Here is a 10,718-nt window from a genome sequence, read left to right as displayed (position 1 = left end):
TCCCTAATGAAATAGCATGCAGTATGGCTGCATCTCATACTGAAGTGGCTTCCTTTACTTTCCTCCTTTCCTTCATCCCTACTAGGCACACACTGGTTGAATCAACGCTGTTTCCATGTCATTTCAATGAACCAAAGTGGATTAGATGTTGAATTGACGTCTGTGCCCAGTGGGTCTGCACATATGTCGTTGGATAGAGTTGGACAGGTTAAAGCAAATACCTGATGAAGTTAATCACCATGTTGCTTTCACCTTTGCTTTATTTTCAGATCAGTGCAGATGAGGAAGTTGAGAAGAAAAGAGGAAGCAGCATTAGACTATTGAGATGCACCCTCACTCACAGGGGTAGTGGTGGAAACCACATGTCCTGGTCTCTAGTCTATATAACTCAGCACATCACTGTCCCCCTTCCACTTTTCACTCTCTCTCTCTCTCTCTCTCTCTCTCTCTCTCACACACACACACACTCAATCATCATTTCACCATGGGCAACTTTGCTGCCAACGAGGGACTTTCGGTCTTTGTCATTGTAAGTCTGTCAAATTAAATTTGATAATTACTCCACATTTCTGTTTTGGGGTGTAATGTCCTACTGATCTAACCAGGTGAATTGGGTCTGTTTTAGCTGGTATGGCTGGGAATCAACGCTTACCTGTTTGTCCAGTTCTACATGAACTTCCTGACTGAGAGATGGTTCTACACACGGGTCCTTCTTGGGGTAAGTTTGAGAACCAAAGTCCTTAGATTTTCTATTTAAGAAATTATTTAAGAAATGGAGGTCAGTTTAAGATTTCATACTCTGCTCTTAGTGTATTAGACATCTTGGCAACCCAGAACCAAATATGGAGTGCTGGCCTCTGGCCAACTGTTGTCATCTGTCAGCAGGGCCTGCTGTATTACATATTTAGCACGTAGACCTTAATTCTTATTTGATTTTATATGTACATTGTACAGTTAGTAGGTCATTAATATTGAATATGTGTAGTCCATATTATGCCTAACCCCTCTTGTCTGACAGAGATTGAAACAAAAAAGGAATCACAAGTTGATGTGATATCTTTACTCTGTGGTTACAGCTGTGTGTATGACTGGCTATGTGTTCCTCACAGGAAGCCCAGGTGGCTAAACTAAAAGTAGCAATGACCAGAAGTGAAACTGAGTCTTCCCTCTCACTCCTGCTCAGTCCCTGAGGGCCCCTTTCAATTGAAACCAGTAACCAGAAGTTTAAAAAAACAAAACAGATTCAAACTGTAAAAAATGGTGTTGTTCGACTAATTATTCCCACTTCCTCTCCCTCTCTATCTAACCCTGCTTTCACTCCCCTCAGGATGCCCTCTCCTGGGCCAGGGCTCCTGCAGCCTGTCTCAACTTGAACTGTATGCTTATTCTGCTGCCAGTCTGCCGGAACCTTCTGTCCTTCCTGCGTGGCTCCATTCAGGTAACACAGACACACCCCGACCCTATTTCATTCAAATGTGTATGGGTAGTCATCTATAAATAATAGCTGTATCACATTTTTTCAAACTTTTCCTACACGTTCAGTGTTGCAGTCGCACAGCTGCTCGACAACTGGACAGAAACATCACCTTTCACAAGCTGGTAGCGTACATGATAGCATTTCACACAGGTACCCTACTCACTCACTTACATTTGCCTTTGATTGTCTTCATTCATCTTCATTGTTCATCTTCATTGTTCATCAAACAGTCTCTGTTCAGATTGTAATCTTTACTTTGCCTTTGTCCTTGCCTAGCGGTCCACATCATCGCCCACCTGTTTAACTTTGAGTGGTTCATGGGAGCCCAGCTGTACAGGAACAGCAGCTCTCTGCCCTTTGTGCTGTCCCAGATTGGCACCGGAGACAATGCCTCCTACCTAAACCCCATCAGGACTGACCAGACCGTGAGTATTCTATTAGCCACAGATTTCCATTGTTCATTATGTCTATGACTACCTAGGACACTGTGTTCATTATGTCTATGACTGCCTAGGACACTGTGTTCATTATGTCTATGACTACCTAGGACACTGTGTTCATTATGTCTATGACTGCCTAGGACACTGTGTTCATTATGTCTATGACTACCTAGGACACTGTGTTCATTATGTCTATGACTGCCGAGGACACATTGTTCATTATGTCTGTCACTGCCTAGGACACTGTGTTCATTATGTTTATAACTGCCTAGGACACTGTGTTCATTATGTTTATAACTGCCTAGGACACTGTGTTCATTATGTTTATGACTGTCTAGGACACTGTGTTCATTATGTTTATAACTGTCTAGGACACTGTGTTCATTATGTTTATGACTGTCTAGGACACTGTGTTCATTATGTTTATGACTGTCTAGGACACTGTGTTCATTATGTTTATGACTGTCTAGGACACTGTGTTCATTATGTTTATAACTGTCTAGGACACTGTGTTCATTATGTTTATGACTGTCTAGGACACTGTGTTCATCATGTTTATGACTGTCTAGGACACTGTGTTCATTATGTTTATGACTGTCTAGGACACTGTGTTCATTATGTTTATGACTGTCTAGGACACTGTGTTCATTATGTTTATGACTGCCTAGGACACTGTGTTCATTATGTTTATGACTGTCTAGGACACGTTCTAATGTAGTGCTATAAAGGCTTTAGGAATGCATAAAGTGTAACAGAGTATTCTGTATTTAATGTAGCTATGTCAAGAGGTCAGTTCTGACCAAGGACAGAATGTTGACAATTGATAGCAGATTATGACAGAGAGGAATCTCCCAGCATAGAAATAGAATGAATAGAATGATAATGTATTTCTATGTTCCTCAGCCCATAACACACTATGACTCCTTCATTACTCATTGGCTGCCTGCTCTGAACAGAGAGATATAATATATGACTAAAACAGATCGTAAAATGGTCAGCAAATGTCCCACTTCTTGTAATATTAAAGCAAGTTCATTTTGCTAAGTCAGAAGGAAGCATTTCTGAACATTACCGACTTCCCTAAATAGGTTGAGCAGATAGTCCCAAACACAGCCTCCACACTCCCTCCGAGGCAACAACATGACTGCATTACTCTGAAATCCCCCTTCTCTGATTGGGTCAGAACCCAACCATAGTGATGTTCACTACCATCGCGGGGTTAACGGGCGTGGTCATCACCTTGGCCCTCATCCTCATCATTACATCATCCATGGAGGTCATCCGCAGGTCATACTTCGAGGTTTTCTGGTACACCCATCACCTCTTCATCATCTTCTTCATCGGACTCGTCTTCCACGGCTTCGGGTGAGTCAGTTAAAACTCACAAAAATGTGTGCACATTCATTGTTTCTCCATAATACCCCGTTTGAGTCAGTTGAACATGTCCTATAGAGACATAACATATTATTAGCCTCATTTTAAGATATTAAAAGGGTTCATACATGCTTATAACAAGTAAGATAAGTATTATACCTGCAGGTAAAGCCCTACCGTTTTATTTTAAATCTCTCTAAAACGGTTTGCCACAGGCGAATTGTCCGAGGGCAGACCGCTACAAGTCTCCTGGAGAACAAGCCATCGCAGTGTAAAGATCAGTTTGAGTCATGGGGAATGAACGGGACCTTCTGCCCTAAGCCAGAGTTTGCTGGGAACCCTCCTATGGTGAGCTATGACAGCTCGTTTTTTTTTTTTTTACATGACTTAAGTGTGCTGCTTCTTTTTTGTAAAGAACATTTTCTCTGTCGGTTTCCTCTTCAGACATGGAAGTGGGTGGTGGGGCCTATGATCTTGTATGTGTGTGAGAGACTGGTCCGATTCTACCGCTCCCAACAGAAGGTGGTCATCACCAAGGTCAGTACTGTCCTTCAAGACAGCTTGTACACTCCCAACAGGCAATTTCTCTAACGGACAATTTCTTTTAGATTTAAAGCCAGCGTGATTGAGACAGTCGTCCTTGTTAGAAGGCAGCCCTGGCCAAGAACCAGAATCATGCGCTATGCAGTTCACGTCTACTCATCCAACAGTTAGTTGTCTCTTTTGTCCTCCATCTTGTTTTTCTCCCGTCCTTCTCCTCTCCAGGTGGTGATGCACCCGTCCAAGACCCTGGAGCTCCAGATGAAGAGGAAGGGCTTCAGCATGGAGGTCGGCCAGTATGTCTTCATGCAGTGTCCCTGCGTCTCCCAGCTGGAGTGGCATCCCTTCACCCTCACCTCCGCCCCCGAGGAGGATCACTTCAGCGTCCACATCCGTATCGTGGGCGACTGGACCCAGGGCCTGTACGAGGCCTGCGGGGGGGACAAGAACGAGACCCAGGAGGCATGGAAACTGCCCAAGTACGTGCTTGAATGCAGAGCTAACATTTTCTACGACCCCGTCCCCTTAACTATTCTTCGGTTAAATATCCATTAGGTTGAATGTCAATGAGGTTTTTGTACTGCTATTTGTGCCCTTCATGTCCCTACTTGACATCATAGTGTAGTTAGTGGGCTGTCATTTAGAACATGACCATGGGGTTAGTCGTGTTTTCTTTGTACTGCTATTTGTGCCCTTCATGTCCCTACTTGACATCATAGTGTAGTTAGTGGGCTGTCATTTAGAACGTGACCATGGGGTTAGTAGTGTTTTCTTTGTACTGTGAAATAACGGTGAGGGGAAGTGCCACAAGAGAGGAAACGGGGTTTTCAGCAGTAGTACATTTCAATAATCGCAACATTGTGTAAGTGTTTAACCAGAAAGTATCCAGTATATTAGATCCTGTCATGTTTTTACCATATAAATGTAATTAGAAGACTATTAACCTGTTATATGACTGTAACTCTCTCCCTGGATACAGAATGGCGATAGATGGCCCGTTTGGTACGGCCAGTGAGGACGTGTTCGGCTATGAGGTGGTCATGCTGGTGGGTGCTGGCATCGGGGTCACCCCCTTCGCCTCCGTCCTCAAGTCAGTGTGGTACAAACACATCCAGGAGAACCAGAACGTCTTCACCAAGAAGGTGAGAGAGGGGCTCTGTCTGTCTGGTTTATTGTCTTTCTAAATTGCAGTGTAGGGTACTTCCCCATTTCATTCCACCAATGTTTCAACTAAAATGTTCTTCATTGCATTGTGATTTGCTTTTCTATTTCATTTCATGAAGTGAGAGAATATCTCACCGCTATGAGTGCAATGTTCATTTATTTTCAACGTTGACATCGTTCTTTTAGGCTGCTCTTTACTTCTTGTTATATGTCCAATTTGTAATTCAAAATTCAAAAGGGCACTCGCATATCTGAGCTATCTTTGTTTCAGGTGCACGGTAACAGTTGAATAAGATGAGGAAAAAGGAGAAACCCGCACACTGCTCTTGATAGTATCACTGCTCTTGATAGTATCACTGCTCTTGATAGTATCACTGCTCTTGATAGTATCACTGCTCTTTATTAAGCTTCACGCTGCGGCCTCAAGGCCTTCGTCAGAGCTTTGTTTTGTCCAATATGTGAAACGGACAATCTTTCTTCCATCTCCTCGATACCAGATCTACTTCTATTGGCTGTGTCCTGAGACCCAGGCGTTTGAGTGGTTTGCTGACCTGCTGCAGTCTCTGGAGGGACAGATGACAGAGAAAGGCATGGTGGACTTCCTCAGCTACAACATCTACCTGACCCGCTGGAAAGAGACCGAGGTCAGCACACTACACTTTTCAGCAGGGGCGCAACTTTGGTTTTAGAAGTGGGGGAGACATCTTTAAAAAAAAATAAAAAGATCTAGTCGGAAAAAACACTCCAACCAGCCTACCCGACCGCTCGGAGATGTCCGCATGGTCCTAAAGCACACCTTCGCCACATTTTTTATCACATTTCAATGATTAAACTGTGGGGACAAAAATGCAATTTCAGAATGTGTTCCTCCCCCCGTCCCCAGAGAAAGTTGTGCCCCTGCTTTTCAGAAGATACACCAATGTACAGATACACAGCACTAACACACACATATTTATGTTGTATGTACAAGGATGAAAGCTAAAAAATCTGCGTTGTCTCAAACTGAATAACTATTGCCCATAGATGAGAGTGGGACAATGCATAATCACAAAATTAATCTCAAAAAGTGATTTTTTTTTAATTTTTACAAAAGGCTGCTCACTTCAGAGTTCACCATGAGGCAGAGAATGACCCTATCACAGGGCTGAAGCAGAAGACTCTGTATGGGAAACCTAACTGGGACAATGAGTTTACTACTATTGGGACAAAGCATCCAGAGTGAGTGCCTTTCAGCCTCTTCTAATCCAAATTACAGCCAACAGAAATGGCATATTCCAGTTAGACACATGAGTTAGATGTACTTAGATTGTAAAATGGCATATTCCAGAGAGACACATGAGTTAGATGTACTTAGATTGTAAAATGGCATATTCCAGAGAGACACATGAGTTAGATGTACTTAGATTGTAAAATGGCATATTCCAGAGAGACACATGAGTTAGATGTACTTAGATTGTAAAATGGCATATTCCAGAGAGACACATGAGTTAGATGTACTTAGATTGTAAAATGGCATATTCCAGAGACACATGAGTTAGATGTACTTAGATTGTAAAATGTGTTACATGTATAGTTCACAACTTGTGGACTATTCATAATTAATGTGTGTGTGTCCAGGAAAAAAGTAGGAGTGTTCCTGTGCGGTCCCACCCAGCTGGCTGACGTCTTGGAGAAGCAGTGCCTGTCTCACTCTGAGGCTGGTGTCAAGTTCATCTTCAACAAGGAAAACTTCTGAGACCCCAACACCCCTCCAAGAGTACCAATTATTCCTACTTTATCAAAGTTAGCTTTCAATATTGCCCAGACCCAGAGTATCCTCTGGCTTGTAAGCTGTTTCACATTCCTAAACTGTTGTGTTGTTATCCCCAACATAAACAATCAATGCTTTTTATATGGCTTCTTTGGGTGAATCACGTTTTTTAAAACTTAAGTGCCCTTATCTCACACAACAGTTTATCAGATCATAGCAACAAAAATGGAAGTAAACTTCACTGTTCTAATGATCATGACCTTCCATACCCCTCCTCAGTGACATTTCGCAATGGGTTTCTTGCACAAATCTGTGAAGAAATTACCGAACCTACCCGCATTTACCACAGAGGCTAGAACGTTATTCTTGTTCTGCAATACAACATGCAAACACAGAAACTCTAGTGTCAAAACTCTCTAGTTCCACTTCCTCCTGTTTCTGGTGTTGTATTTACACATTTGTATAAGCAAAATAATATGCATAAAGTTTACTTCATTTAAAAAATATATTTTCACTGCACCAGGGATAGTCTACCAGACATTTTGCCTTTGCAGCTGTCTTCAGTGTGTAGGTACAGCAAACGTTTGTCTAAAATGAAAATGAGCAGCAACAAAAAGCTGTTTGGGATGTGATATTCTAGTTATTCCAGCTGCAGCTTCTCCTGCTGGACTCAATAGCAGCTGAGAGTTTCTGTAGGCTGGCCAAGTGAGTGATACATTTCCGCGACCAGTGAGCACACTGAGACATGTCAGTCCTATGCGTGTACGTGTGAGAGTTCAGCGTCTCTTTTTACTGAGGTCACAGTCAAATAAACCTAAAGTGCTGGTGAGGAAAAGTCTTGCAGCGTGTGGCTGATCAACTAGACTGCATAAAGTATTGTGATAACGCTTGGCTAGAGTTGTTCTGCATGGTGTTGTATTTGTGTTGCTTGATATAAGTTATACACGGACATCATAAAAAGGTTTAATTTGAACATTTAATGACATGCAGCTATGGGTCCTACAGTCTATTGATGGCACCTTCCACCCCACAAAATTACAGGCATATTACTATTTCTATGGAACTTATTTTATTCTTCATTTGTTTAAACAATGATTGCAACTTCAAATCGTGTCTGTATACAATATCCTGTGATCTGTTTACATAGCATTTCCTAAAGCAAGTTCATCTGATCTGTGATGTAAAATAATGTACATAATAAACACTGCTTTTCCTCACCCTATATCAACGAAGTGGGACAACAGGACAAATATAAGCACCCACCAAAATAATTACTTATTCATTATAAGTAAAGCCAACATTATAGTTGGAACATTGGTATCGTAAGGTAGCAGCTTTGAAGCCAAGCTGTCATAATAGGAAGATTTCAATGGATGCATTTAAAGTCAATGAATAAAGTGTCTTTGGGGTAGACAGCATTTCAGCCAATCCAGAGCATTTCAATAGATGCAGTAAATAGGTCAATGGAACGCAGACCGTGGGGATAGAAGGACGTAGGATTGACGCACATTCAACAAATCTGATCTAACAAAGTAGATATTTGTCAAATCCGTCATGATTGATGTATTGTAACGGGCCCACAATGTGGTTACTAATGTTCGATTTGGATATATTTGGCTGTTTTCACTGCATAACATTTAGAATTTGTCCCTTTTCAGGTTTAGAAGAAGTGACCGCTAAATGCTAACTCCCATTCATATAAGCTGGTAGCATAGCTAGCATACAGAAATCAGTGGTGGTCGTCAGTCGGTTTTTCTTCTAGTATTACATTGTTTTTGATTATTGTATTGTTGGGTTTTGAGTTTGCAATAAAGGCATTTCACTGTGCATGTGACATAAAAAAAATGTGACTCTTGATGACATGAACATGTCTTGTCAAATATACAAATAACCACATTATTCTGGAGGGCAATTAGGAGAGTCGGGATCTTTCCTACACGCATTTCCATTGTTTTGGTCGAGTTCCATTGACCCCTTTACCACATCTATAGCCGTATCGCTGCTTGTCCCATTCAGCATAGAATGTACAGTGAGCTACTGATTACTGAATACCTCCCCTGCAGGATGGGTGAAGCATTGCACCTTCTATAAGCAGTATCAGGGTTGGTCCTGGTCTAGGGGGTTAAGGCCACAGCAAACACACTGACCACACAGTACATGGTGCGGTTCTCCCATTTCACTGTGCAGCTCCCTGAGAGAAAGGAACAGACAGTGCACGAGTCAGTTTGATAAGCAGTGTTTCCTAGGCAGCTGGGGAGGGCTGGTTTAGTGAAGAGACATGTGGTTCCACCCCAAAGTGCCGCATGTCATGATGATACCTGTTTTGATACCAAGATTTGAGATAGACAAGATGGCGGCATACACATTGATGATTACTTCATGGAGTTAAACTTTTTTTTTTAATAACGGCGCATTTTCTAAATTAAAACACCACCTGCCACTGGACATTTCATAATATACATGTTTGGCTGAATCAAGAATGAAGTATCGCCAAGTTAAGGTTGGTTGAAAATTCTCTGTGCTACCAAACAGTACTTATCCTGTAACTCCCAGTAATAGATACCAAAAATCTTTGGTTAAATATCATTATCTGGTGTAAGAATTTGTAACTAGGAATCCCTTTGAACTGAGCAGTGGTGGATGTTATCTTACCATCAGTAACAGTGTCCCAGTAGCAGGAGTTAGCTGTGTGGAGACCAGCACCACTCTTCTGCATGACAGCACAGCTAACTGTAGAGAGAGAGGAACAGGCAGGGGTCAAATTATGATCATCGTTAACAAAATATCAGTAAGCAATTGTGTTTTTTCACATGTTTTTCCACCATTGGTACCATACAATAAGTTTGCATGCTGGATTTACAGTAAAATTAACAAGTCTGTGTTCAATAGGAGATGAAGGCAGCCATACCAATGTACTTGTATGACTTAGTCTGTTTGACCAGCAGGGTGAGGGCTTGCTCCACAATCTTGGCTGTCCACTGGTTCACAGTGTCCTGTCTGTAGCTCTCTTCTCCAATGATATTCTGAATACACTGCAAGACAGACAGTTTGGACACAGACACACATCTGAGAAGGCTGGCCCCTTTAGGCATGTGGGGAGCATGGGACCTGATGTGAACAGTGCTGTATTCAGAGTCACATCTATACTGGGGATGAGTGTTTGTCTTGAGTAACCAGGGGACAAACAGACTGCGAGACTGGATACGGTTTCACATGATACCTCACTGTCAATTTACACTTAGTAATAGCTGGCTAAATCCATATTTAAAAATCCATCTTAAATATCCATATTCCCATTTGGTTATTCAAAAGGTATTGATGCTGAATCAATAGATAACGTTAGTTGTTACCTCTTTCACGGAGTTACTGGCCTCTTCAGAGTTGAAAGAGCCCTAGAAACAATGATGTGTCAGACTTGCACTGGCATCTCTTCAACTCATCACACCTTTCACTGCAGTTAGAATGGTCAAAACTCTAGGACTAAAACTGAAATGCAGTAATATCAAGGTAGTTAGGTAAATGCTGTAACGCAGAGATCGTCTAGGTAGTTTAAACTTTAAACAGTATCTAGCTAGTTGTATTTTCCACTGTAATTGTATGGCTATTTGGCTAGCTAAGAAGATAACTCGGCTAGCTAACAGGCGTTGTTGTGCCAGCCAGTTAGCTAGCTATCTACATTCTGGATTTCATACTCAAGAGACGAACGAAATAGTTGGTAGCATATTCAGTACCTCTTCAACAGAAAATTCCTCCATTCTCGCCTTCTTAGAAGTGATAGAAATAGCTGCTTTTCCAGTGAAAATCTGCTTGATAAATGTTTGAGATTTCCTGTTTGCCGTCACAGGTGGGTAACGAGTGGAGGGAAGCAGGTCACAGCCCCAAGAAATGACCCTAGGTTCTGTGAACACTGCCACCTAGCGGGCGAACCTTCAAATAACACAGGATTAAAGAGGACGGCGCTTTCCAGCAATCT

At 42.0% G+C, this 10,718-nt stretch overlaps 2 protein-coding genes across 2 annotated transcripts; one reads left to right on the top strand and one right to left on the bottom strand.

The window, feature by feature from the left end:
- The first annotated feature begins 378 nt into the window (after positions 1 to 378).
- Positions 379 to 8,572, top strand: LOC116354027 (cytochrome b-245 heavy chain). Its single transcript, XM_031792917.1, has 13 exons — positions 379 to 529; positions 626 to 718; positions 1,328 to 1,438; positions 1,543 to 1,627; positions 1,754 to 1,902; positions 3,101 to 3,282; positions 3,507 to 3,639; positions 3,736 to 3,828; positions 4,057 to 4,310; positions 4,811 to 4,973; positions 5,493 to 5,639; positions 6,089 to 6,213; positions 6,613 to 8,572. The coding sequence occupies exons 1-13, from the start codon at positions 485 to 487 to the stop codon at positions 6,728 to 6,730; spliced, it is 1,698 nt and encodes a 565-aa protein (XP_031648777.1). The 5' UTR covers positions 379 to 484; the 3' UTR covers positions 6,731 to 8,572.
- LOC109875972 (dynein light chain Tctex-type 3) lies at positions 7,703 to 10,642 on the bottom strand. The gene is made up of 5 exons (XM_020468429.2): positions 10,477 to 10,642; positions 10,096 to 10,137; positions 9,654 to 9,777; positions 9,398 to 9,475; positions 7,703 to 8,936 (listed from the first exon to the last, which is right to left on the bottom strand). The coding sequence occupies exons 1-5, from the start codon at positions 10,498 to 10,500 to the stop codon at positions 8,860 to 8,862; spliced, it is 345 nt and encodes a 114-aa protein (XP_020324018.2). The 5' UTR covers positions 10,501 to 10,642; the 3' UTR covers positions 7,703 to 8,859.
- Positions 10,643 to 10,718: the final 76 nt, after the last annotated feature.

This window comes from Oncorhynchus kisutch, linkage group LG16 (assembly GCF_002021735.2).
Source record: "Oncorhynchus kisutch isolate 150728-3 linkage group LG16, Okis_V2, whole genome shotgun sequence".
NCBI classification, from domain to species: Eukaryota; Metazoa; Chordata; class Actinopteri; order Salmoniformes; family Salmonidae; genus Oncorhynchus; species Oncorhynchus kisutch.
This window is presented reverse-complemented; position numbering and strand designations above follow the sequence as displayed.

Bases quoted from the DNA above. Each gene is read 5' to 3' on its own strand.
- LOC116354027 (XM_031792917.1), top strand. From the start codon at position 485: ATGGGCAACTTTGCTGCCAACGAGGGACTTTCGGTCTTTGTCATT. The intron at 3,283-3,506 runs GTGAGTCAGTTA...GGTTTGCCACAG, and splicing joins CTCGTCTTCCACGGCTTCGG to GCGAATTGTCCGAGGGCAGA. The intron at 3,829-4,056 runs GTCAGTACTGTC...TCTCCTCTCCAG, and splicing joins AGAAGGTGGTCATCACCAAG to GTGGTGATGCACCCGTCCAA.
- LOC109875972 (XM_020468429.2), bottom strand. From the start codon at position 10,500: ATGGAGGAATTTTCTGTTGAAGAG. The intron at 9,778-10,095 runs GTAACAACTAAC...TCTGTCTTGCAG, and splicing joins CCAGTAACTCCGTGAAAGAG to TGTATTCAGAATATCATTGG. The intron at 9,476-9,653 runs GTATGGCTGCCT...CTCTCTCTACAG, and splicing joins TAAGTCATACAAGTACATTG to TTAGCTGTGCTGTCATGCAG.